This window comes from Bombina bombina, chromosome 11 (assembly GCF_027579735.1).
Source record: "Bombina bombina isolate aBomBom1 chromosome 11, aBomBom1.pri, whole genome shotgun sequence".
NCBI classification, from domain to species: Eukaryota; Metazoa; Chordata; class Amphibia; order Anura; family Bombinatoridae; genus Bombina; species Bombina bombina.
Window position 1 is genome coordinate 167,723,278 of NC_069509.1, and position 26,000 is coordinate 167,749,277.

Here is a 26,000-nt window from a genome sequence, read left to right on the forward strand (position 1 = left end):
TGTACGTTTAGCGTCAGGGCCTGTGATATGTTGTCACCACGTGGTGCAGTCAGCTGGAAGGTCACTGTCCTGGTGTGTTTATGCTGCTGCCCTGCTCGGAAGTGGGGTTAATACAGGAACATGGAAGGTCGTTCGGTTCTGTCGCATGTACAAACGGTTAAAATGTGCTGAATAAACTATATAATAGTTTCCAGCAGAATTTCTGTGGGAGTTTTACTATTAGCCAATGAGCGCTAATACTGCAGTATGCTGTGTACATCCATGCACTTCATTATTGCAGACTTTGGATTTCTTTGGCAGCCAATGGGTCAATCAGCATTTACTTAAACCTTTGCACACAGCAATAGGTTCTTTACTTCCCCTGTTGCTTTAACCCCTAGACTGCCAGGACAGCAGCACCTCTCACAGCTGTAATATTGTGCCGTCAGGAGTTATTCTCATCATTCTTTAGCCTAGGTCAGGGGGGGAGAAAAATCAATCATTAAAAAAAAAGATAATTGTTATTTAGACACTAAAGAAATAATTGCTTAAATAATGTATTCAGAGCAAAGATTAGCCTAAGAATAATTTGTACAGAATACTAAACCCATGTGTTTTCTTTCATGATTCGGATAGAGCAGCAATTTTAAGCAACTTTCTAATATTCTATTCCTTTTATCCAAATTTCTTCCTTCTCTTGCTATCTTTATTTAAAAAGCAGAAATGTAAAGCTTAGGAGTCGGTCCCATTTTAGGCTCAGCACCCTGGATAGCGCTTGCTGATTGGTGGCTACATGTAACCACCAATCAGCAAACGTAACCCTGGTTCTGAACCAAAAATGGTAAGATAAGACCTGGCTAAGTAAATAGACTAAGAAGAATTAGTTGGCCCTGCTTTTTAGCGAGGTTACAGTTTAGGAGGTGGCTGTTGGAGAGACACAAAGCAAATCGTGTGTTGTGTGTAGGAAAAAAATAGTAAAAGGTCACACAACTGCAATAAGAAAATGTTTCTGCTGCTGCAACAGTAGCAGCATATGTACATAGCCACCAATCACTGGCCGGATTCAGCTCAGGACTGTCTATGCATTGCTGCTCGAGAGCTGACTTTCTTGGGACATGAAATTCAAAATGAAACATTCATGATTCAGATAGAACATGCAATTTTAAGAAACTTTTTAATTTGCTCCTGTTTTTTTACTTTATTCTCTTGTTTTTCCTTGTAGAAAAGAATACCTAGGTAGGCTCAGCAATGCACTGCTTGGTAGCTAGCTGGTGATTGGTAGCTGTACACAAATGCCTCCTGTCATTGGCTCACCAGATGTGCTCAGCTAGCTCCCATTCCTGCTCTGGACTTGACTTTAATGATATGTTTAACATTTAAATTTGTATTCCTAAAGAAAAAGGTTACTGGTGTGTTCATTTTGGTGTTTGTTAAAGATATTCACAATCAATATTTCCAGCTGATTAGTTCCCAATGTATTCTTTGTTGAAGAGCTGCCTAGGTAAATGTCCATACCAGAAGTTAGTGTTGCCATCTAGTGCTCTTGCAAATGGATAACATTTTTGCAAAACTGCTGCCATATAGGGCTCCAAACACGTGCACGCTCCTGAGCTTAAAGGGACAGTCTACAATAGAATTTTTATCGTGCACGTGATCACGAGATTTTAATGATGGGATTGTGTCAGAGGGGCGTCCCTATGTTGCTAGGCACGCCACCCCAGACCGCGATCCCATCAGGGAAGCGCCAGTGGTTTCAGGAAAGCCAAGCCGTTAGGACGTTGTATTCCGTCAATCGGCGCTAAAGCCCAGAAAAATTAGTACGGAATACAACGCTGTAACGGCGTTAAAGGGATAAATAACTCCTCGGGCGTTAACACAATGTTATCTATATGGCCCACATGAACTATTAGTCTCCTGTTGTGAAAAGCAAATACAAAAGCATGTGATTAAGAGGCTGGCATTAGAGCCTTTGAAACAGGCAGACATTTAGAGGTTTAAATGTTATAAAGTAAATTAATCTAGCAATGTTAGTTGTGCAAAGCTGGGGAATGGGTAGTAAATAACAATTTTAGTGTAGACTGTCCTGTTAAGCACCTGCTTTTAAACAAAAGATACCAACAGAATGAAGAAAATTTGATAATAGACCTAAATTAGAAAGTTGTTTAAAATTACATGCTGTATCTGAATCATGAAAGAAAAAATTTGGTTTCATGTCCCTTTAACCATTTGATGTCTTTGAATAAATATATCTGATGGTGAAGAGTCCACTGCCTCCTGTGCTTTCCAACTTCTGTGTATGCTTTACTGATATTATGAATATTTAAGTAATTTAGACTTTGTTCTGTGTTTGTTACTGGCTGTCTAATGCGAGGTCAAATCACTGTTGTGTGTATTTCACTGGCAGCAAGATGTCAAATTATTAATTTATGTAACCCTGGAACCAACGGGCACACTAAAGGGCTTGACAAATTTGTTTAATTAAAACATTCTAGCCGGAAAATTCTCAGTTTTATGTGTGCACTATAAACGCACATATTTTAATACCCAAAGCTTGGACCAAACCCTCAGTATACTGGTTTCATATCTAGTGAAGCAGGCAGCTTACCCCAGAGCAGATTGGGTGCAAAATATATAAATGATAAAATATGCAAACAAAAAAACGCACCCACAATATTTATAGGGATTTGATAACTCAGTTGCAAGTAACAATAATTAAAGAGAGAGGTTAAAATTAAAATGTAAATGCATTTACTTAAATTTTAAATACATTTTTTTGCAATATACTTCGATTAGCAAACAATGCGTATTGTAAAAGTTATTACTATTTCAGCGGCATACGCACATATGCCATGTGTGATTAAAGGATCAGGTTTCAGACACCATATCTGCAAAGACTTAAAGGGACAGTACACACTAATTTTCATATAACTGCATGTAATAGTCACTACTATAAAGAAGAATATGTACAGATACTGATATAAAAATCCAGTTTAAAACCTTCTAAAAACTAACTTAGAAGCTCCCAATTTAGCACTGTTGATGACATTATGCTGGGACATCCAGTGAAGTGGGCTGGAAAGCAAAAAAAGCAGACCCCTCATGTAAAAAGACCCTTTACACAAACAGGCGGAAGCTAGGAGTCTGAAAATCAGCACAATGTTATTTAAAAATAAGCAAAACTATAAATTGTTAAAAAAAAAAAAAAAAACCCTTTATGGGCTAAATAAATAGATCATCTACAAAACATTTATGTAAAGAAAAATCTAGTGTACAATGTCCCTTTAATTTGTGTGATATAAACCACTGCTGACTCCATATGCATAGGGCACTCACAGCATATGTGCATATTCCACTGAAACAATAATATGGTCTTTACTAGGATCATTTTTCCTAATGGAAGTATATTGCAAAAATGCTTCTATTCATAATTGAAAATGTACATTTCAATATTGACCTTTCTATCCTATCCCTTTAACATCAGACAGACAACTTTACCAGGAAGGGATCATGGCCACCTGGGTTTGGATATTCCTGCCAGAATTTACTGTTGCACAAGAATTGCCAATCGCGCGAGAACAGGGCTTGTTAGCAATCCCAGACAGATGTTTGATATCTACAGTCTCTGAGGTTGCGGACAGGTTAAAGGGAAAGTCTAGTCAAAATTAAACTTTCATGATTCAGATAGAGCAACAACTTTCCAATTTACTTTTATAATCAAATTTGCTTTGTTCTCTTGGTATTCTTGGTTGAAAGCTAAACCTAGGTAAGGTCATGCTAATTTCTAAGTCCTTGAAGGTCGCCTCTTATCTCAGTGCATTTTAACTAGTTTTTCACAGCTAGACAGCGCTAGTTAATTTGTGCCATTTATAACATTGTGCTCACTACTGTGGGGTTATTTATGAGTCAGCACTGATTGGCTAAAATGCAAGTCTGTCAAAAGAACTGAAATAAGAGGGCAGTCTGCAGAGGCTTAGATACAAGGTAATCACAGAGGTAAAAAATATAATATAACCGTGTTGGTTATGCAAAACTGGGGAATGGGTAATAAAGGGGTTATCTATCTTTTTATAAAATAACATTTCTGGAGTACACTGCCCCTTTAGGAAACAGCTGTCTTACAACCACAGCTTTTTAACTTGCTTTGCAGAATCATATGTGTAAGCCTGCACAGCAGGGGCTCTGAAGTTGTATTGCCACCTTCGGAAATGGAACCTTTAGTGTGTGCTAATATATATTTTTTTTCCCTTTAGCGTTCAATAATAATATATAACTTTATTATGACTTTACAACCTCTGCGCTACATTAACTTTTTAGCACAACACTTTAGAGAAGGTCTAGACAAATACAGCTGCCAGGTCGCCATGGTAATTAGAGATTTATTTGCAAAGTTTTCTGTCATGTTGCATTTAATAAAATCTTTAATTCTGCAGTTTTCATTTTGGAGACAAGAAGGCGCCTGTGCAGAACATAGAGAAGATAGAGGGCTGATCATAGCTATAGATCTGTCGTTTACTTCTTTCTTCCCTGTATCTTGAGATCATCCCTGTGTGTGAGCCGCTTCATATTCCGCTGTCATTTGCTGGAAACACGTTTGTGATCAGGAACACAGGTACTTTTTTCATGCTACTCATGTTATATAAGCTGTATTACATAAATGCAATATTTAAACACAAAATAACTGTATTTCAACATTCCCTGCTGCTTCTATATTATTTCTGTCTCTCAAAAACAGAAAGTTTAAAGATGAATGAATACACTTAATATGATTAAATATAGATGCCTTTATTTCTGTCTTTATTATCTACTAGTCCTAAAGCCAGTGTACACGGGCCAAAATTCCCATCCACTTAGATTCCCTCTCCCTCCATCCTTCCCCGCCGCTCCCGCCCTTGCTTGCAGCCACTTGCAGTCACCCCCTCTGTTCGCGGCCACCTGCCCCCCCTGTGCGCCATATTTGACAAATAAACATACAAAAGCTCCCACACTCAACCCCCTAATCATGAAACCCCCCTGTGACCCCCCACCCCTTAATCACCATCCTTTTAAACAAACGTGTATGGCCCTCATTTAATGCGTGACATTTTACACTTTCTCTAGATTTATTAAAGAAAAAACCCAGATGACAGCAGCAACGCGCAAAGAAGCTTTGAGCCTTTATCGCAAAATTTTCAGAATAGCAAGAAAATGGCAGTCTGCATCAGGCATCAAGGAAGAGACAGCAAAGGAAAAACAATACATTGTTGATGAAGCCAGAACGTTGTTCTATAAAAATAAAAATGTATGTATAATATCCTGAAAATAACTGATAAAACAGACGCTTTGTTATTGTTCCCGTTTAAAAGGACATTAAAACCCAGCAGATTTCTGCTATACATATTTAATAGTGCTAGTTAAAATGATTCAGGATAAAGCTGGATATTTTAAAACTCACTAGAAATAAATATGCATCTGGTAACTGGGATATAGAAGCTTACTGGCTGATAAAGGCAATGCCTACTGTTCTATTGGTTGATAGTGACACTCCTCACTTAAGAACAAAGTGTTTGTTTATTTTTCAGCACAGGAATATCTGATTTTCAGAAAACTTTAAAATGCCCTTTTCAGATGTAACAATACATTTATGTAACTTCAAGAACTTAGCAGATCCTAAAGAGCTATTTTTGCACATGAAGAACAAACGCTCTTCTTTTTAAAAAACGTAGCTAATAAGTTTTGCAGATTTGATATTCTGTAGCACCGCCCATGATTTTCCAGCCAATCAGACCTCGCACAGCTATTTGGCGTTGTTTGTATTGGACGGTAGGTCTAAACGACCATCGTGAGAGTCGGTAACGGACCTTCTCAACAAAGGGCCCTGGTGCAAAATAGTTTTTGGGCCTCTCAAAGGTAACTTAATAGTAAGCAATAATAATATACATGATGCTCTGTATAATGATTGTGAGGTTAGATAGATAGATGGATAGATATATTCTGCAATAATAAAAGACTCTCCTGCATTAGGAGTGTACACATTCTGCACGTGCCAATGTATAGACTGGCTGCTATAGGCCCCCAGCACTTGGGCTCTGGTGCAATTGCTGCACCAATGGTAGTTCTGCACCTGGTGAGAGTGAAGAGGTAGGTGTGCGTATTCCGTGGAACAAGGCTGAAACATGTAACCAGGGGAGAAACAGACCACTCTCAGGGTCTCAAATCCCAAGCCAATACTCAAGTGAGCCTAGAGAGGAGAGCACAAAAATACTGCACTGCTCAGTAGAATTACAGATGGGAGATGACACCCTGTAGATGGGCCACTTAGATACAATAACGATTACTTTGTAACAGTTTTTGGTAAGATCGCCTGTGATTAATATGTAGTGTAGTTCGAGCAGACCCAGGTCTGTAATTCTATGGGAAACAACATACTTTGTATCGGATGGTTCTGATCACAGTGTTGGCTGATCAGTAATCATCTGAATATTGTTACAAATAGAAGAACAATTTGTCCCTTCTTGTTGTAAAAGCATGGGATCAAGTACAATTATTTTTGTGAAGTTATAATGAGTCAATATATATTGTAATTATTTTTAGTTTTGGATGGACTTTTTCTTACAGATACAGTCCCAACATTGCTCCCATATATTCAAACATATTTATGACCGAGCACCAACTACACTTCAAACTGTGAGTGCTAATCGCCGCATAGCGGCATTTCTAAATGGATCTATGAGTGTGTTGCAACACTGTGTGTACCTAGTGACCCGTGAGAGATCTCTGGTCTGAGTTTAAGTTTGTGAGATCAGCAGCACTGAATGTGTAATTTGCACAGGGATAAATATATCTCATACTTCAAAGTGTTGGCTGATCAGTAATTTCATATTGTTGGCTGATCAGTAATTTCACAGTGTTGGCTGATCAGTAATTTCACAGTGTTGGCCGATCACTTACTTCACAGTGTTGGCCGATCACTTACTTCACAGTGTTGGCTGATCACATCATAGTGTTGGCTGATCACTTATTTCACAATGTTCGCTGATCACATCAGTGTTGGCTGATCACTTACTTCACAGTGTTGGCTGATCACTTACTTCACAGTGTTGGCTGATCACTTACTTCACAGTGTTGGCTGATCACTTACTTCACAGTGTTGGCTGATCACTTACTTCAGTGTTGGCTGATCACTTACTTCACAGTGTTGGCTGATCACTTCACAGTGTTGGCTGATCACTTACTTCACAGTGTTGGCTGATCACTTACATCACAGTGTTGGCTGATCACTTACTTCACAGTGTTGGCTGATCACTTACTTCACAGTGTTGGCTGATCACATCAGTGTTGGCTGATCAGTTACTTCACAGTGTTGGCTGATCACTTACTTCACAGTGTTGGCTGATCACTTACTTCACAATGTTGGCTGATCACTTACTTCACAGTGTTGGCTGATCACTTACTTCACAGTGTTGGCTGATCACATCACAGTGTTGGCTGATCACTTACTTCACAGTGTTGGCTGATCACTTACTTCACAGTGTTGGCTGATCACATCAGTGTTGGCTGATCAGTTACTTCACAGTGTTGGCAGATCACTTACTTCACAGTGTAGGCTGATCACATCACAGTGTTGGCTGATCACTTACTTCACAGTGTTGGCTGATCACATCACAGTGTTGGCTGATCACTTACTTCACAGTGTTGGCTGATCACTTACTTCACAGTGTTGGCTGATCACATCAGTGTTGGCTGATCAGTTACTTCACAGTGTTGGCAGATCACTTACTTCACAGTGTAGGCTGATCACTTACTTCACAGTGTTGGCTGATCACATCAGTGTTGGCTGATCAGTTACTTCACAGTGTTGGCAGATCACTTACTTCACAGTGTTGGCTGATCACTTACTTCACAGTGTTGGCTGATCACTTACTTCACAGTGTTGGCTGATCACTTACTTCACAGTGTTGGCTGATCACATCACAGTGTTGGCTGATCACTTACATCACAGTGTTGGCTGATCACTTACTTCACAGTGTTGGCTGATCACATCAGTGTTGGCTGATCAGTTACTTCACAGTGTTGGCAGATCACTTACTTCACAGTGTAGGCTGATCACATCACAGTGTTGGCTGATCACTTACTTCACAGTGTTGGCTGATCACATCACAGTGTTGGCTCATCAGTAATTTCACAGTGTTGGCTGATCAGTAATTATCCGAATATTGTTACAAATAGAAGAACAATTTTTTCCCTTCTTGTTGTAAAAGCATGGTATCAAGTACAGTTATTTTTGTAAAGTTATCGTGAGTCAATTGTAATTATTTTTAGTTTTGGATGGACTTTTTCTTGCAGAGACTTTACCAGCATTGCTCCCATCTATTCATATACAGGTAGCCCTCAGTTTACGCCGGGGTTAGGTTCCAGAAGGAATGGTTGTAAATCGAAACCGTTGTAAATTGAAACCCAGTTTATAATGTAAGTCAATGGGAAGTGAGGGAGATAGGTTCCAGGCCCCTCTCAAAATTGTCATAAGTAACACCTAATACATTATTTTTAAAGCTTTGAAATGAAGACTTTAAATGCTAAACAGCATTATAAACCTAATAAAATAATCACACAACACAGACTTCACTTGCATTTTTCTGCAAACAGTTCTGTCTATGCATTCCAATCTGGACTGATTTATAGACAGGAAGATCTTGTTCCTTTGAAATCTGCTCGATAGCTCAGGTCTGGTTCAACTCATTGATTTCGGCTTGCGGACAGCTCCACCTACTGGCTATTTTAATAAATGCACTACTTCTCAATCCTTTTCAATAGCAGTCACATGACTGGAAAAAAAGGTTGTTATTTTGAAACGGTGTAAATTGAACCGTTGTAAAACGAGGGACACCTGTACATATTTATGGCAAGTCGTTTTGTCGACATGCAGCATTTAGTTCAGTACTATGGCACCTTCTGATGAAGGTGCATAGATAATATGGGGTAGATTTATTATGCTGCAGATCAAAAGATAAGAAGCAGCGGTCATAAGATGGCTGCTCCTTAACTCATCCGCCACCTCTAAGGCAACGTACAGCAATCAGCCTGATCAGATACGATCAGGATGATTGACACCCCCTGTTAGTGGCCTATTGGCTGTGAATGTGCAGAGGGCAGCATTGCACCAGCATTTTACCAAATCTGCTTGTGCAATGATAAATACAGACAGCGTATGCTGTCGTCATTTAGCGATGTCGGGTGGACATGTTCGCCACAACAAATCATGTCTGTCCGACATTTCATAAATTCTTCTGTTAATGGATTGAGATTATTTTAAAAGGAAAATAAAGTAAAAATTAAACTTTCTTGACATTTAAACAATTTAAAATTATTTTCTGATATCAACTTTGCTTTATTCATTTCCTTTCCGTTTTTGAAGAGTATTTTTGAAGAGTTTCCCTAGATAGACTCCTAAGAGCTCAGTGCATGTGATTTTATTACTCTATGGCAGTGGTGTTTACAACAATGTTTGTAGCAATGTTATACGTTGTGGCAAACACTGCTGCCAGAGTGCTAGAGGCACGTGCACACTCCTGAGCTCCTGTGAGTCTGCCTAAAATGACTCTTCCAAAAAGAATACCAAGAAGAAATAAGCAAATTTTATAAAAAAAAGTAAATTGCATGATGTTACGGAGGTTTGTTTTTGACTAGGCATGGGTAGTATTGCATCATTAGGCATTTGTTTACTGCACAAATACTGAATATGGCCGCAGGTAGCAGTATTCAGCAACAGATTTATTTGTGTAATAGTACAACACACACACATATATATATATATATACTGTATATATGCACAGATATTTCTGTGTTGAACTATTAAACCAATAAATCTGATGCCAGAAATAGCTGAATATTGCTGCCTGCGGCTATATTCAGGATTTGTTTAATAAACAAATGCCAAACAGCTAAATTCTTCCCATGCTTAATTTTGACTTGTGTTCATAGTGAGTCTCGCATTCAGTTTTTGGACACACAGGTGTACAAACAAAACGGAAATTTAAAAATAGACGTTTACCCTAAACTCACAAATCTTAACATATTCATGCTTCTAAAGAAGTCCTAAGGAGTAAATTCAATAAGTAAATTAAAGGGCCATTATAGTTAAAAACATTTTAAGATTAGCGACCCTGCACTTCTGTGGTTAAACACATAATTAAAGTACTGCTCAGGACCCGCAGAGCACTCCTAGTTCTGAACAGAAACTGCAGTTTACCCAATCAGCAGCACTAGTGACACAACCCAGTTTCCAAACGGAAAGGGTTAAAATACCCAGGTGGGAAGGTGCAGGGAAGATCTATTAAAAATAAGGGGAAAATATTAGATGTACAGTGCCCTCCACTAATATTGGCACCCTTGGTAACTATGAGCAAAGAAGGCTGTGAAAATGGTTTTCATCCTTTAACCTTTTGATCTTTTGTTACAAAAATACTCTGCTCTCATGGATATCAAACAATTGCAAACACAACACTGGTTTATCCCAAAAAAATAAATAAATTGTTAAATATGTGTGTGCCACAATTATTGGCACCCCTATGAATTTGAATGTAATAACAAAGTTAACCATAAGGTGGCACTATTGCTTTGTGGATGAGGCCATTTGCTCCAAAATGAGCTATTTTGAAGAGCCATGATACCCAAATGTTTAAACGCTTGAAAGTGATGCAGCATAGCTGCAAAAAGCTGATTAGAAAATATCACCTGAACATCTCTATGTAAAAAGGAAAGATATTTTACCTCAAAATGTCCTAAGTATTCAAACCCCATTGCAAAGGACTTTAAGCAGCAAATCTGTATGTCTGTTCCGGGACAGCTAAGGGAGTGAGCTTTGTGCACACTCATGTTATTTCCCTATTCAGTTTAACCCCTTAAGGACCACAGCACTTTTCCATTTTCTGTCCGTTTGGGACCAAGGCTATTTTTACATTTCTGCAGTGTTTGCGTTTAGCTGTAATTTTCCTCTTACTCATTTACTGTACCCACACATATAATATACCGTTTTTCTCGCCACTAAATGGACTTTCTAAAGCTACCATTATTTTCATTATATCTTATAATTTACTATATATTTTTTTTATAAAATATGAGGAAAAAATGGGAAAAAAACACACTTTTTATAACTTTGACCCCCAAAATCTGTTACACATCTACAACCACCAAAAAACAACCATGCTAAATAGTTTCTAAATTTTGTCCTGAGTTTAGAAATACCCAATGTTTACATGTTCTTTACTTTTTTTGTAAGTTATAGGGCCATAAATATAAGTAGCACTTTGCTATTTCCAAACAACTTTTTTTCAAACTTACCGCTAGTTACATTGGGACACTGATATCTTCCAGGAATCCCTGAATATTCATTGACATGTATATATTTTTTTTTTAGAAGACATCCCAAAGTATTGATCTAGGCCCATTTTGGTATATTTCATGCCACCATTTCACCGCCAAATGAGATCAAATAAAAAAAATTGTTCACTTTTTCACACATTTTGTTACAAACTTTAGGTTTCTCACTGAATTTATTTACAAACAGCTTGTGCAATTATGGCACAAATGGTTGTAAATGCTTCTCTGGAATCCCCTTTTTTCATAAATAGCAGACATATATGGATTTGGTGTTGCTTTTTGGTAATTAGAAGGCTAAATGCCGCTGCTCACCACACGTGTATTATGCCCAGCAATGAAGGGGTTAATTAGGGAACATGTAGGGAGCTTGTAGGGTTAATTTTAGCTTTATTGTAGTGTAGTAGACAACCCTAAGTATTGATCTAGGCCCATTTTGGTATATTTCATGCCACCATTTCACCGCCAAATGCGATTAAATAAAAAAAAAAAGTAAAATTTTTCACAATTTTAGGTTTCTCACTGAAATCATTTACAAACAGCTTGTGCAATTATGGCACAAATGGTTGTAAATGCTTCTCTGGGATCCCCTTTGTTGAGAAATAGCAGACATATATGGCTTTGGCGTTGCTTTTTGGTAATTAGAAGGCAGCTAAATGCCGCTGCGCATCACACGTGTATTATGGCTAGCAGTGAAGGGTTAATTAGGTAGCATGTAGGGAGCTTGCAGGGTTAATTTTAGCTTTAGTGTAGAGATCAGCCCCCCACCTGACACATTACACCCCCTGATCCCTCCAAACAGCTGTCTTCCCTCACCCACCCCACAATTGTCCCCGCCATGTTAAGTACTGGCAGAAAGTCTGCCAGTACTAAAAAAAAAAAGCTATCCTTGATAAAAAATTTTTTTAAAAAAAGGCATATTTACATATGCTGCTCTGGAGGATCCCCCCTTAGCCCCCAACCTCCCTGATACCCCCCCAAACAGCTCTTTACCCATCCCCCTCTAACTTATTAGTAGCCATCTTTGGTACTGGCAGCTGTCTGCCAGTACCCAGTTTATAGTAACACATTTGTTTTGTTTTTATTCTTTTTTAAAATATTTTTCTGTAGTGTAGCTTGCCCCCCCAAAAGACCAACCCCCCACCCCCTCCCAGATCTCTTAGATCAACATTCTTTAGATATATTTGGCCCTCACTGCCACTTTTCTCCCATCGTTTTTCTGTAGTGTAGCGGTTCCCACCCGCTCCCTACCCGTGCGCGCCCTCTCGTGCACGCACGCGCCCCTGGCGTTCCCGCCCACGATCCCGCCCCCTCCACATCATACGGCCCACCGATGGCCGCCCACCCGCCTCCCAGACTGGCTCCCACCCACCAACGAAACCGGCCATCTCTCTGCATCGGATGGCCAAGGGGGGTTATTGCAGGATGCCTCGATGTTGAGGCATCACTGCAATAACCGGAAAGCAGCTGGAAGCGTGCAGGATCGCTTCCAGCTGCTTTCCAGACCGAGGACGTACGCCATACGTCCTCAGGCGTTAAGTGTATTTTTTTTGAGGACGTATGGCGTACGTCCTTGGTCGTTAAGGGGTTAAGGAAGTTTACTATGAAATCTCATGAGAGTTAAGTCAAATCTCATGAGATCACAGTAAAAAGTTCATGACCTCAGCACTGCTGATGCCGATTGGCTGCAGTTAATTTCTTCATTTTTTTTTTTTTTTTTGCCTGCAGCTGAGTATAACCTTTTTTACACAGCACTTACTCTGGTGAGCTGAGGGAATTGTGAGTTAATAGCCATGAACTGTTTGCTCCCTTGACATCTGGGAGGCAGTACAGGAGTCTGAATATCAAGAGAGTCAGGCTAAGAAATAGTTTCTTTCCAAGAGCTGTTGTTATGCTGAACACAAATACCTAATGCTGACTTTTTAAAATTTAATTCTTATCATATTCTCTTTTTAGATTATTCTATCTTTTAATTGCAGGCTATCTCGGACTATAATTGCTGCTTATCGCTCTCATTATTAATCTGTTTTTATTACCTGTGCTTACTACACGGCTTGCACTATGCATATATCCATATCACATTGATAATTTGTATTACACTATTACATTCAGGTCTCATACATTTTTTTTTATACACCTGACTTGCTGTCTGATACTGATTTGCACCGTGCACTTTTTTATATCACATTGATAATTTGTATTACGCTGCTACATTTCTTTTTTTTTTCTGTGTCGTATACATTCTTTTTTTATACAACTGACTTGTTGTTTGATACTGATTTGCACCATGCACTTTTTACTATGTACTCATGGAACACTGCATATGTTATAATGTGTGTATTTAACATCTAAGCTATTCCATTTTATAATCCTTTATAACTACTATTGTACTTTGCACCTTATACTATTTATTTGCAAAGTCTGGGCTAGATGTTTTTAATATATTTTGTTGCCTTGTTTTTCCAACTTGTGCAGTGACAATAAAAGAAATCTTATCTTAAATATCTTCCTTTTTTACATAGAGATTCTCAGGTGATATTTTCCTGTCAGCTTTTTACAGTTATACTGCATCACTTTCAAGTGATTTAGCATATGAGTATTATGTCCCTTTAAGAACAACCCTATATGTGAAAAGTCAGACATTACTGAGGGCCCAATAGTGGCTTGAAACGTCTCTTTTTTGGAATTGTGGATGGAAGTGGCATAAAAAGACATAAGAGGCTGAAAAATTAATTTTATTATTTGATGGAAGTAGCATCCTCAAGATTCCATGTCTGATAAAAAAAAAAGTAAGTGAAGTCATTGTCAGCCAATAAGCAATTGGTCCCTAGGGATATATTGTGCGCAAACATACATCTCCTGTCAGTTTAAACACTTAAGATAACCTTTTTCAGGTAAAAATATTTTACCATGTTTAATCAGCTTGTTTATGTAAATTTTACATTGTTTTACCTTTCTGTCCCATAAAGCATTTAATATTTAAATGTCTAGTAAACTTTTTTTTTAACTTAAGTTACACATATGTTTACAAACTGTCCAATGTGATTATTGGTAATGTGCTAAATACTTCTGTACAGTCCTAATATTTGTTTTTAAGTATTCAGATCCATCACTTTTCATGTAATACTTTTTGTAATTTTTCTAATATTGTTCTCGTTTTCCCATAAAATAAAACATGTTCTCACACAGAGTGATCTGTTACATAAGCGCAGGTTTACCTGTTTACGGTCCCTTCTCACCTGAGGCATGTAGTCTTCACAAATCAAGCCACAAATAGGTTTATGGCTATAGAAATAAAATAGATTTATGGATATAGTAATAAAATAGGTTTATAGATATAGAAATAAAATAAATTTATAGAAATAAAATAGGTTTATAGATATAAAAAATAAAATAAATTTATAGATATAGAAATAAAATAAATTTATAGAAATAAAATAGGTTTATGGATATAGAAATAAAATAGATTTATAGATATAGAAATAAAATAAATTTATAGATATAGAAATAAAATAAATTTATAGATATAGAAATAAAATAAATTTATAGATATAGAAATAAAATAAATTTATAGATATAGAAATAAAATAAATTTATAGATATAGAAATAAAATAAATTTATGGATATAGAAATAAAATAGGTTTATAGATATAGAAATAAATAGATTTATAGATATAGTAATAAAATAGGTTTATGGATATAGAAATAAAATAGGTTTATGGATATAGAAATAAAATAGGTTTATGGATATAGAAATAAATAGATTTATAGATATAGAAATAAATAGATTTATAGATATAGAAATAAAATAGGTTTATGGATATAGAAATAAGATAGGTTTATGGATATAGAAATAAATAGATTTATAGATATAGAAATAAATAGATTTATAGATATAGAAATAAAATAGGTTTATGGATATAGAAATAAAATAGGTTTATGGATATAGAAATAAATAGATTTATAGATATAGAAATAAATAGATTTATAGATATAGAAATAAAATAGGTTTATGGATATAGAAATAAAATAGGTTTATGGATATAGAAATAAAATAGGTTTATGGATATAGAAATAAATAGATTTATAGATATAGAAATAAATAGATTTATAGATATAGAAATAAAATAGGTTTATGGATATAGAAATAAATAGATTTATAGATATAGAAATAAATAGATTTATAGATATAGAAATAAAATAGGTTTATGGATATAGAAATAAAATAGGTTTATGGGTATAGAAATAAAATAGGTTTATGGATATAGAAATAAATAGATTTATAGATATAGAAATAAAATAGGTTTATGGGTATAGAAATAAAATAGATTTATGGATTTATTGTTTCTCTTGCACTTTTTCAATAGGTAACTAACATAGAAATGATCACACAGTGTATAGACGAGTGCAAAGCCAGAGTGGAGATGGGATTACATTATGGAATTCCGTATCCCAGACCAGTAAGTATTGGTCCATGACAAATATACATTTGTGCATAAGAATTAACTACACAAAAATGTCATTTTATATATTATATGTAATTATTATAATTTAATGCCCTTTAGGTCTGGTTTTCTCAACACAAATCTTTGGGAACCACTATTGCCAGATTTTGTGGGTAGATTTAATCCACTGTTGACCAGAGAGAGCTTATATCAATGTGTAACTATGTTTTGCATCCCCTTCGGCAGCTAAAGGGTTAAATTGCGTTTCATTGGTTGGGGATAGATGTCAGTGGGGTATGTTGGGCCAGATTCTCTTACTGTAGTGGGAACATTGTGTGTCTGAGGCAAAACAAATCTCTTAATTTGTCTCTAAGTAAATCAGCTAAATGATTCATAATTGTATTCTCTAATTGAATGATTCCTTCTCACACTTAAAGTGGATGTAAAGTCACTGATAGTAGACAATCCGAACTGCTGTATCTGTCAAAATTAGCATAAGTTTAAGTCATCGTTTTTTTTAAAAGTCTATATTTTATCGATGTATATACTTAGTTTGTCCGAATCGTCTTGTTCTCTCCCTCCGCCCGCCATTTTGGTCCGCGTTTATTACATTGATTGACACATCAAAAAACTAATGATTGGTCTTACCCCGTGGCGTCCAGCCCCTTTTTCAAAACGTCACTATAACATTATGCGCATGCGTCCTTTGTATGCGCATGCGTAAACAAACTCCTGTGGTATTTCGAAGCGCTGCACGCACACGTTGTTAGCATGCGCATATAAAGCTGAGAAGATTAGCACTCGGTACGCATGCGCATCAAATTTCCAGTCAGGATCGCGAGTACACCAATGTTTAACAACGCATGCGCAATTTCGGCTGTAGAAAGTAAACGCATGCGCAAAATCGGAAGTTGATTTGAAACGCATGCACACAAAACGGGAGATCGTGAACGCGCTTTAGTAATACGTCATAGAGCGGGTGGCACTGCTCTAGACGTTATGCGAAGGAAAGACAGGAAGTAATGGATGGGAGGAGCTCCAACTGAAAACGGAGCTAAGTTGAAAAATAAAATATAATGTTATATTGGGCATATTTTAATATAATAACAATGCAGTATAAATAAGATAGTTAATAAGAAGCGATATTTATTGGGAATAAGTGTAAAATTTACATCCACTTTAAGTTTTTTTGATACATTAATTCTCAGCAGCAAACACTAGTTTTGATTGTACAACTCACACTTTTACTGATTCCCTGTGCTTCTCAGTAAAAGTGCTGAAGAGAACTATTAGTAAATCAGTGGTTTAATGAGCGACACATTCCAGGCACAGTGACCTTTTTTAAATCCATAGTTTTAATGTTAATATATAAAAACTCTGTGTAAAGTCAGGTGAGTTCTTTACGGGACATAAAACCACAAATTTTTCTTTCATGATTCAGATCGACAATATAATTTTAATCAACTTTCCAATTTCCTTCTATTATCTAATTTGCTTCATTCTCTTAGTATCCTTTGTTGAAGAAGCAGCAATGCACTACTGGAAGCTAGCTAATGCACTGGGTGAGCCAATAATATGAAGCATATATGTGCAGCAACCAATTATTAGCTCCTGAATTTACCTAGATATCCATTTCAACAAATTATACCAAGAGAATAAAACACCTAGATATCCATTTCAACAAATTATACCAAGAGAACAAAACACATTAGATAATAGAAGTAAATTGGAAAGTGGTTTAAAATCACAAGTTCTATCTGAATTATGAAAGAAAAACATTGTGCTTGGTGTCCATTTAAGCTAGATATAGCTGCTACAAGGCAGTGAAGTGCAGGCTCTTTCTGGTTTCTGTGTATGGAGAAGATGTCTATCTCTGTGTATGGAGAAGATGGTCTATCTCTGTGTATGGAGAAGATGGTCTATCTCTGTGTATGGAGAAGATGTTTATCTCTGTGTATGGAGAAGATGTCTATCTCTGTGAAGGGAGAAGATGGTCTATCTCTGTGTATGGAGAAGATGGTCTATCTCTGTGTATGGAGAAGATGGTCTATCTCTGTGTATGGAGAAGATGGTCTATCTCTGTGTATGGAGAAGATGGTCTATCTCTGTGTATGGAGAAGATGGTCTATCTCTGTGTATGGAGAAGATGGTCTATCTCTGTGTATGGAGAAGATGGTCTATCTCTGTGTATGGAGAAGATGGTCTATCTCTGTGTATGGAGAAGATGGTCTATCTCTGTGTAGGGAGAAGATGGTCTATCTCTGTGTAGGGAGAAGATGGTCTATCTCTGTGTATGGAGAAGATGGTCTATCTCTGTGTATGGAGAAGATGGTCTATCTCTGTGTATGGAGAAGATGGTCTATCTCTGTGTATGGAGAAGATGGTCTATCTCTGTGTATGGAGAAGATGGTCTATCTCTGTGTATGGAGAAGATGGTCTAGCTCTGTGTATGGAGAAGATGGTCTATCTCTGTGTATGGAGAAGATGGTCTATCTCTGTGTATGGAGAAGATGGTCTATCTCTGTGTATGGAGAAGATGGTCTATCTCTGTGTATGGAGAAGATGGTCTATCTCTGTGTATGGAGAAGAAGGTCTATCTCTGTGTATGGAGAAGAAGGTCTATCTCTGTGTATGGAGAAGATGGTCTATCTCTGTGTATGGAGAAGATGGTCTATCTCTGTGTATGGAGAGGATGGCCTATCTCAGTGCCACGTCTGCACTGTCACCTGTGGACATCTCATGTGGTTGTGATAAACATGCACTAGAGTGTCAGAATATCATGGGTAATGTAGTCTGAACAGAAATGCCATTATCCACAAGCCTCCCCTGACATTAAAGGGGTAGGAGCGGGGGGGGGGGGGGTTTCTAAATGAAAACTTCAGACTCCTCTCTAGAAGTTTAGGTTTCTTGACATTGTGCAGTAATGATACTATGTTTCATGATGTATGTAAAGGCCGCACTAACTTTGTGTTTAACAGGCATGGGCATTCTGATGCTTCTGATTTTAGTGTATTGCACTTTCACAAGAAGGAATCTGGCACCGAAAAGAGACGAATGCTACGAGCGGCGGCGGCTTCTTCTGCATTCAGATGCTATCAAAGCATCCAATGCCCATGTCTAGTGTTTAAACATTGCTAAAATACTGTTTTCTCTTGTTAAGTGTATCCAGTCCACGGATCATCCATTACTTGTGGGATATTCTCCTTCCCAACAGGAAGTTGCAAGAGGATCACCCACAGCAGAGCTGCTATATAGCTCCTCCCCTCACTGCCATATCCAGTCATTCTCTTGCAACTCTCAACAAAGATGGACGTAGTAAGAGGAGAGTGGTGTATTATAGTTAGTTTTTTAACTTCAATCAAAAGTTTATTTTTAAATGGTACCGGAGTGTACTGTTTCATCTCAGGCAGCATTAGAAGAAGAATCTGCCTGTGATTTCTATGATCTTAGCAGAAGTAACTAAGATCCATTGCCGTTCTCACATATCTGAGGAGTGAGGTAACTTCAGAGAGGGAATGGCGTGCAGGTTTTCCTGCAATAAGGTATGTGCAGTAAACATATTTCTAGGGATGGAACTTGCTAGAAAAATGCTGCTGATACCGGATTAATGTAAGTTAAGCCTAAATGCAGTGATTTAATAGCGACTGGTATCAGGCTTATTAACAGAGATACATACTCTTATAAAAGTGTAATATAAAACGTTTGCTGGCATGTTAATCGTTTTTATATATGTTTGGTGACAAAACTTATTGGGGCCTAGTTTTTCTCCACATGGCTGGCTTGATTTTTGCCTAGAAACAGTTTCCTGAAGCTTTCCACTGTTGTAATATGAGTGGGAGGGGCCTTTTTTAGTGCTTTTCTGTGCAGCTAAAAATACTGACAGAGACATTCAGCTTCCCTCTGCATGATACAGGACATCTCTGAAGGGTTCAAAAGGCTTCAAAGTCGTGTTTGAGGAGGGTAACAAAACTGTGGCAGTTGTGACTTTGTTTAAAAAAAAAAAAAAGTTTTTGTCATTTATTATTTGCAAGTGGGTGCAATGCTCTGCTGACTTGTTACATACACTGTAAAAATGTTGTTAGTGTAACTGCCTTTTTTCACTTTTATTTCAAATTTTGTCAAAATTTGTTTCTCTTAAAGGCACAGTAACGTTTTTTATATTGCTTGTTAACTTGCTTTAAAGTGTTTTCCAAGCTTGCTAGTCTCATTGCTAGTCTGTACAAACATGTCTGAAACAGAGGATACTTGTTCATTATGTTTAAAAGCCATGGTGGAGCCCCATAGGAGAATGTGTACTAAATGTATTGATTTCACCTTAAACAGTAAAGATCAGTCTTTATCTATAAAAGAATTGTCACCAGAGGGGTCTGTCGAGGGGGAAGTTATGCCGACTAACTCTCCCCACGTGTCGGACCCTTCGCCTCCCGCTCCAGGGACGCACCCTAATATGGCGCCAAGTACATCAGGGAAGCCCATAGCGATTACTTTGCAGGACATGGCTGCAATCATGAATAATACCCTGTCAGAGGTATTATCCAGATTGCCTGAATTGAGAGGCAAGCGAGATAGCTCTGGGGTTAGACGAGATACAGAGCGCGTAGATGCTGTAAGAGCCATGTCTGATACTGCGTCACAGTATGCAGAACCTGAGGATGGAGAGCTTCAGTCTGTGGGTGACGTCTCTGAATCGGGGAGACCTGATTCAGAGATTTCTAATTTTAAATTTAAGCTTGAGAACCTCCGTGTATTGTTTGGGGAGGTATTAGCTGCTCTGAATAACTGTGACACAATTGCAGTGCCAGAGAAATTGTGTAGGCTGGATAAATACTATGCAGTGCCGGTGAGTACTGATGTTTTTCCAATACCTAAAAGGCTTACAGAAATTATTAGTAAGGAGTGGGATAGGCCCGGTGTGCCCTTTTCCCCACCTCCTATATTTAGAAAAATGTTTCCAATAGATGCCACTACACGGGACTTATGGCAGACTGTCCCTAAGGTGGAGGGAGCAGTTTCTACTTTAGCAAAGCGTACCACTATCCCGGTTGAGGACTGTTGTGCTTTTTCAGATCCAATGGATAAAAAATTAGAGGGTTACCTTAAGAAAATGTTTATTCAACAAGGTTTTATTTTACAGCCCCTTGCATGCATTGCGCCTGTCACTGCTGCGGCGGCATTCTGGTTTGAGGCCCTGGAAGAGGCCATCCATACAGCTCCATTGACTGAAATTGTTGACCAGCTTAGAACTCTTAAGCTAGCTAACTCATTTGTTTCTGATGCCATTGTTCATTTGACTAAACTAACGGCTAAGAATTCCGGATTCGCCATCCAGGCGCGTAGGGCGCTATGGCTCAAATCCTCGTCAGCTGATGTGACTTCAAAGTCTAAATTACTCAACATTCCTTTCAAGGGGCAGACCTTATTCAGGCCTGGTTTGAAAGAAATTATTGCTGACATTACTGGAGGTAAGGGTCATACCCTTCCTCAGTACAGAGGCCTGGAAACCTAACCAGTCCTGGAACAAGGAAAAGCAGGCCAGAAAGCCTGCTGCTGCCTCTAAGACAGCATGAAGGAGCGGCCCCCTATCCGACAACGGATCTAGTAGGGGGCAGACTCTCTCTCTTCGCCCAGGCGTGGGCAAGGGATGTTCAGGATCCCTGGGCGTTGGAGATCATATCTCAGGGATATCTTCTGGACTTCAAAGCTTCTCCTCCACAAGGGAGATTTCACCTTTCAAGATTATCTGCAAACCAGATAAAGAAAGAGGCATTCCTAAGCTGCGAACAAGATCTCCTTGTAATGGGAGTGATCCATCCAGTTCCGCGGACGGAACAAGGACAGGGGTTTTATTCAAATCTGTTTGTGGTTCCCAAAAAAGAGGGAACCTTCAGACCAATTTTGGATTTAAAGATCCTAAACAAATTCCTCAGAGTTCCGTCATTCAAGATGGAAACTATTCAAACCATTTTACCCATGATCCAAGAGGGTCAGTACATGACCACAGTGGACTTAAAGGATGCCTACCTTCACATTCCGATTCACAAGAATCATCATCAGTTCCTGAGATTTGCCTTTCTAGACAGGCATTACCAATTTGTAGCTCTTCCATTCGGGTTGGCTATAGCCCCAAGAATTTTTACAAAGGTTCTGGGCTCACTTCTGGCGGTCCTAAGACCGCGAGGCATAGCGGTGGCTCCTTACCTGGACGACATCCTGATACAGGCGTCAAGCTTTCAAATTGCCAAATCTCATACAGAGATAGTTCTGGCATTCCTGAGGTCGCATGGGTGGAAAGTGAACGAAGAAAAGAGTTCTCTATCTCCTCTCACAAGGGTTTCCTTCCTAGGGACTCTTAATAGATTCTGTAGAAATGAAAATTTACCTGACGGAGTCCAGGTTATCAAAACTTCTAAATGCTTGCCGTGTTCTTCACTCCATTCCGCGCCCCACGGTGGCTCAGTGCATGGAAGTAATCGGCTTAATGGTAGCGGCGATGGACATAGTGCCATTCACGCGCCTGCATCTCAGACCGCTGCAATTATGCATGCTCAGTCAGTGGAATGGGGATTACACAGATTTGTCCCCTCTACTAAATCTGGGTCAGGAAACCGGAGATTCTCTTCTCTGGTGGTTATCTCGGGCCCATCTGTCCAAGGGTATGACCTTTCGCAGACCAGATTGGACAATTGTAACAACAGATGCCAGCCTTCTAGGTTGGGGTGCAGTCTGGAACTCCCTGAAGGCTCAGGGTTCATGGACTCCGGAGGAGAAACTCCTCCCAATAAATATTCTGGAGTTAAGAGCAATATTCAATGCTCTTCTGGCTTTGCCTCAGCTAGCAACACTGAGGTTCATCAGATTTGAGTCGGACAACATCACGACTGTGGCTTACATCAACTATCAAGGGGGAACCAGGAGTTCCCTAGCGATGTCAGAAGTCTCCAAGATAATTCGCTGGGCAGAGACTCACTCTTGCCACCTGTCAGCGATCCATATCCCAGGTGTAGAGAACTGGGAGGCGGATTTTCTAAGTCGTCAGACTTTTCATCCGGGGGAATGGGAACTCCATCCGGAGGTGTTTGCTCAACTGGTTCTCCGTTGGGGCAAACCAGAATTGGATCTCATGGCGTCTCGCCAGAACGCCAAGCTTCCTTGTTACGGATCCAGGTCCAGGGACCCAGAAGCGGCACTGATAGATGCTCTAGCAGCGCCTTGGTTCTTCAACCTGGCTTATGTGTTTCCACCGTTTCCTTTGCTCCGTCGTCTGATTGCCAAACAGGAAAGAGCATTGGTGATATTGATAGCGCCTGCGTGGCCACGCAGGACGTGGTATGCAGACCTAGTGGACATGTCATCCTTTCCACCATGGACTCTGCCTCTGAGACAAGACCTTCTAATACAAGGTCCTTTCAATCATCCAAATCTACTTTCTCTGAGACTGACTGCATGGAGATTGAACGCTTGATCCTATCAAAGCGTGGCTTCTCCGAGTCAGTAATTGATACCTTAATACAGACACGAAAGCCTGTCACCAGGAAAATTTACCACAAGATATGGCATAAATATCTTCATTGGTGTGAATCCAAGAATTACTCATGGAGTAGGGTTAGGATTCCTAGGATATTGTCCTTCCTCCAAGAGGGTTTGGACAAAGAATTATCAGCTAGTTCTTTAAAGGGACAGATTTCTGCTCTGTCTATTCTTTTACACAAGCGTCTGGCAGAAGTTCCAGACGTTCAGGCATTTTGTCAAACTTTAGTTAGAATTAAGCCTGTGTTTAAACCTGTTGCTCCTCCATGGAGCTTAAACTTGATTCTTAAAGTTCTTCAAGGGGTTCCGTTTGAACCCCTTCATTCTATTGATATCAAACTTCTTTCATGGAAAGTTCTTTTTCTGATGGCTATTTCCTCGGCTCGAAGAGTCTCGGAGTTATCTGCCTTACATTGTGATTCTCCTTATCTGATCTTTCATTCAGATAAAGTTGTTCTGCGTACAAAACCTGGGTTTTTACCTAAGGTGGTTTCTAACAAGAATATCAATCAAGAGATTGTTGTTCCATCATTATGTCCTAATCCTTCTTCAAAGAAGGAACGTCTTTTGCATAATCTAGACGTAGTCCGTGCCTTGAAGTTTTACTTACAGGCTACTAAAGATTTTCGCCAAACATCTAACCTGTTTGTTGTTAACTCTGGACAGAGGAGAGGTCAGAAGGCCTCGGCAACCTCTCTTTCTTTTTGGCTTCGGAGTATAATCCGTTTAGCCTATGAGACTGCTTCGGAGTATAATCCGTTTAGCCTATGAGACTGCTGGACAGCAGCCTCCTGAAAGGATTACAGCTCATTCTACTAGAGCTGTGGCTTCCACCTGGGCCTTTAAAAATGAGGCCTCTGTTGAACAGATTTGCAAGGCTGCAACTTGGTCTTCGCTTCATACTTTTTCCAAATTTTACAAATTTTATACTTTTGCTTCTTCGGAGGCTGTTTTTGGGAGAAAGTTTCTACAAGCAGTGGTTCCTTCCGTTTAAGTTCCTGCCTTGTCCCTCCCATCATCCGTGTACTTTAGCTTTGGTATTGGTATCCCACAAGTAATGGATGATCCGTGGACTGGATACACTTAACAAGAGAAAACATAATTTATGCTTACCTGATAAATGTATTTCTCTTGTAGTGTATCCAGTCCACGGCCGCCCTGTCCTTTTAAGGCAGGTCTAAATTTTAATTAAACTACAGTCTCCACTGCACCCTATGGTTTCTCCTTTCTCGGCTTGTTTCGGTCGAATGACTGGATATGGCAGTGAGGGGAGGAGCTATATAGCAGCTCTGCTGTGGGTGATCCTCTTGCAACTTCCTGTTGGGAAGGAGAATATCCCACAAGTAATGGATGATCCGTGGACTGGATACACCACAAGAGAAATAAATTTATCAGGTAAGCATAAATTATGTTTTTGTGTCCTTTAAGCCAGTGTTTTTTTTCTCCTCAGATTCATCTGCCTCCTATGGGACTTGCTATACCTCACAGTAAAGTTCTCAGCACACAAGTAAAGCTAAGGAAGCAAGCCAAGCCCATCTACCTAAAATCACACGATGAGGTCTCATAGCGCGATGTTGTTGTACAATTAGCACTTTATAGCGTAAAATCTATTCAGATGCAAAGTATTGCCGTACAGGACTTTTGTTTTTTGCTTAACTGTGCCATGCGCTATTTACTAAATGCATAAGTTGTGTGTTATACGTTTTATGTGAGGCTAATATTCTGCTGCATATGATATTCAGTAAAACACGGTTATTAAACCATTAAGGAAACAGCCTAACAGGTTGGATTTGATTTAAATCACTAGTCGGTAAGACCAATTTCCTGGTTTTCATTTTTAGAATAATACGTTTTCAGATTATTGGTTCCAGTTATATCAGACCATTACTGATTTGTTCATAGATCATTAGATATCCATAGAAAGATCATTGAAATGAATGAAATAATTTGGTGAACTATCTCCAGTTTAACTGGTTAATCATTCATATCTGACCCACTTTTCATCTGTATTTTATAAGAAGGAGAAAAATTATGGTTACATTAATAATAATAATAATAATTGAAATAGTTTTAATTAAAGGGACACTGAATCCAATTTTTTTCTTTCATGATTCAGATAGAGAAGCAATTTTAAGCAACTTTCTAATTTACTCCTATTATCAATTTTTCTTCGTTCTCTTGCTATCTTTATTTGAAAAAGCAGGAGTTAAAGCTAAGGAGCCGGTCCGTCATTGTTTCAGCACTTGGGTACAGCTTGCTGATTGGTGGCTAAATATACCCACCAATCAGCAAGTGCTATCCAGGGTGCTGAACCAAAAATGGGCCGGCTCGTAAACTTGCATTCCTGCTTTTTCAAATAAAGATAACGAATAAAAATTGATAATAGGAGAAAATTAGAAAGTTGCTTAAAATCCATGCTCTATCTGAATCATGAAAGAAAAAAAAATTGGGTTCAGTGTCCCTTTTACTAAAACAATAACATTTTTCATTTGTAATGCTTGCCCCACCCTCCTCACACTTAGGTCCATGTGCAGATTTATTCCACTCCAAACAATCTTTTATGCAGTGAGCTTCTTAAAACTTAGCATGGGTTGATTCTGTGTACATAGATTTGCAGGGGCAATGGCATTTAAAGAGACAGTAAAGTTAAAATTAAACTTTCATTATTCAGTGCAATATTAAAATGTTCAAACACA

At 38.6% G+C, this 26,000-nt stretch overlaps 1 protein-coding gene across 5 annotated transcripts; it reads left to right on the forward strand.

Moving 5' to 3' along the window:
• LYRM1 (LYR motif containing 1) lies at positions 1–26,000 on the forward strand. 5 transcript variants are annotated; one of them, XM_053694565.1, is made up of 5 exons: positions 1–72; positions 4,410–4,588; positions 5,077–5,257; positions 15,700–15,792; positions 24,755–26,000. In XM_053694565.1, the coding sequence occupies exons 3-5, from the start codon at positions 5,099–5,101 to the stop codon at positions 24,869–24,871; spliced, it is 369 nt and encodes a 122-aa protein (XP_053550540.1). In that variant the 5' UTR covers positions 1–72; positions 4,410–4,588; positions 5,077–5,098; the 3' UTR covers positions 24,872–26,000. The 5 variants fall into 5 exon arrangements, with proteins under 5 accessions (XP_053550540.1, XP_053550542.1, XP_053550541.1 ...); XM_053694567.1 differs by having other exon boundaries at positions 46–127; XM_053694566.1 differs by lacking the exon at positions 1–72 and adding an exon at positions 83–456.

Bases quoted from the DNA above. Each gene is read 5' to 3' on its own strand.
- LYRM1 (XM_053694565.1), top strand. From the start codon at position 5,099: ATGACAGCAGCAACGCGCAAAGAAGCTTTGAGCCTTTATCGCAAAATT. The intron at 5,258-15,699 runs GTATGTATAATA...CTTTTTCAATAG, and splicing joins TGTTCTATAAAAATAAAAAT to GTAACTAACATAGAAATGAT. The intron at 15,793-24,754 runs GTAAGTATTGGT...TTTTCTCCTCAG, and splicing joins GAATTCCGTATCCCAGACCA to ATTCATCTGCCTCCTATGGG.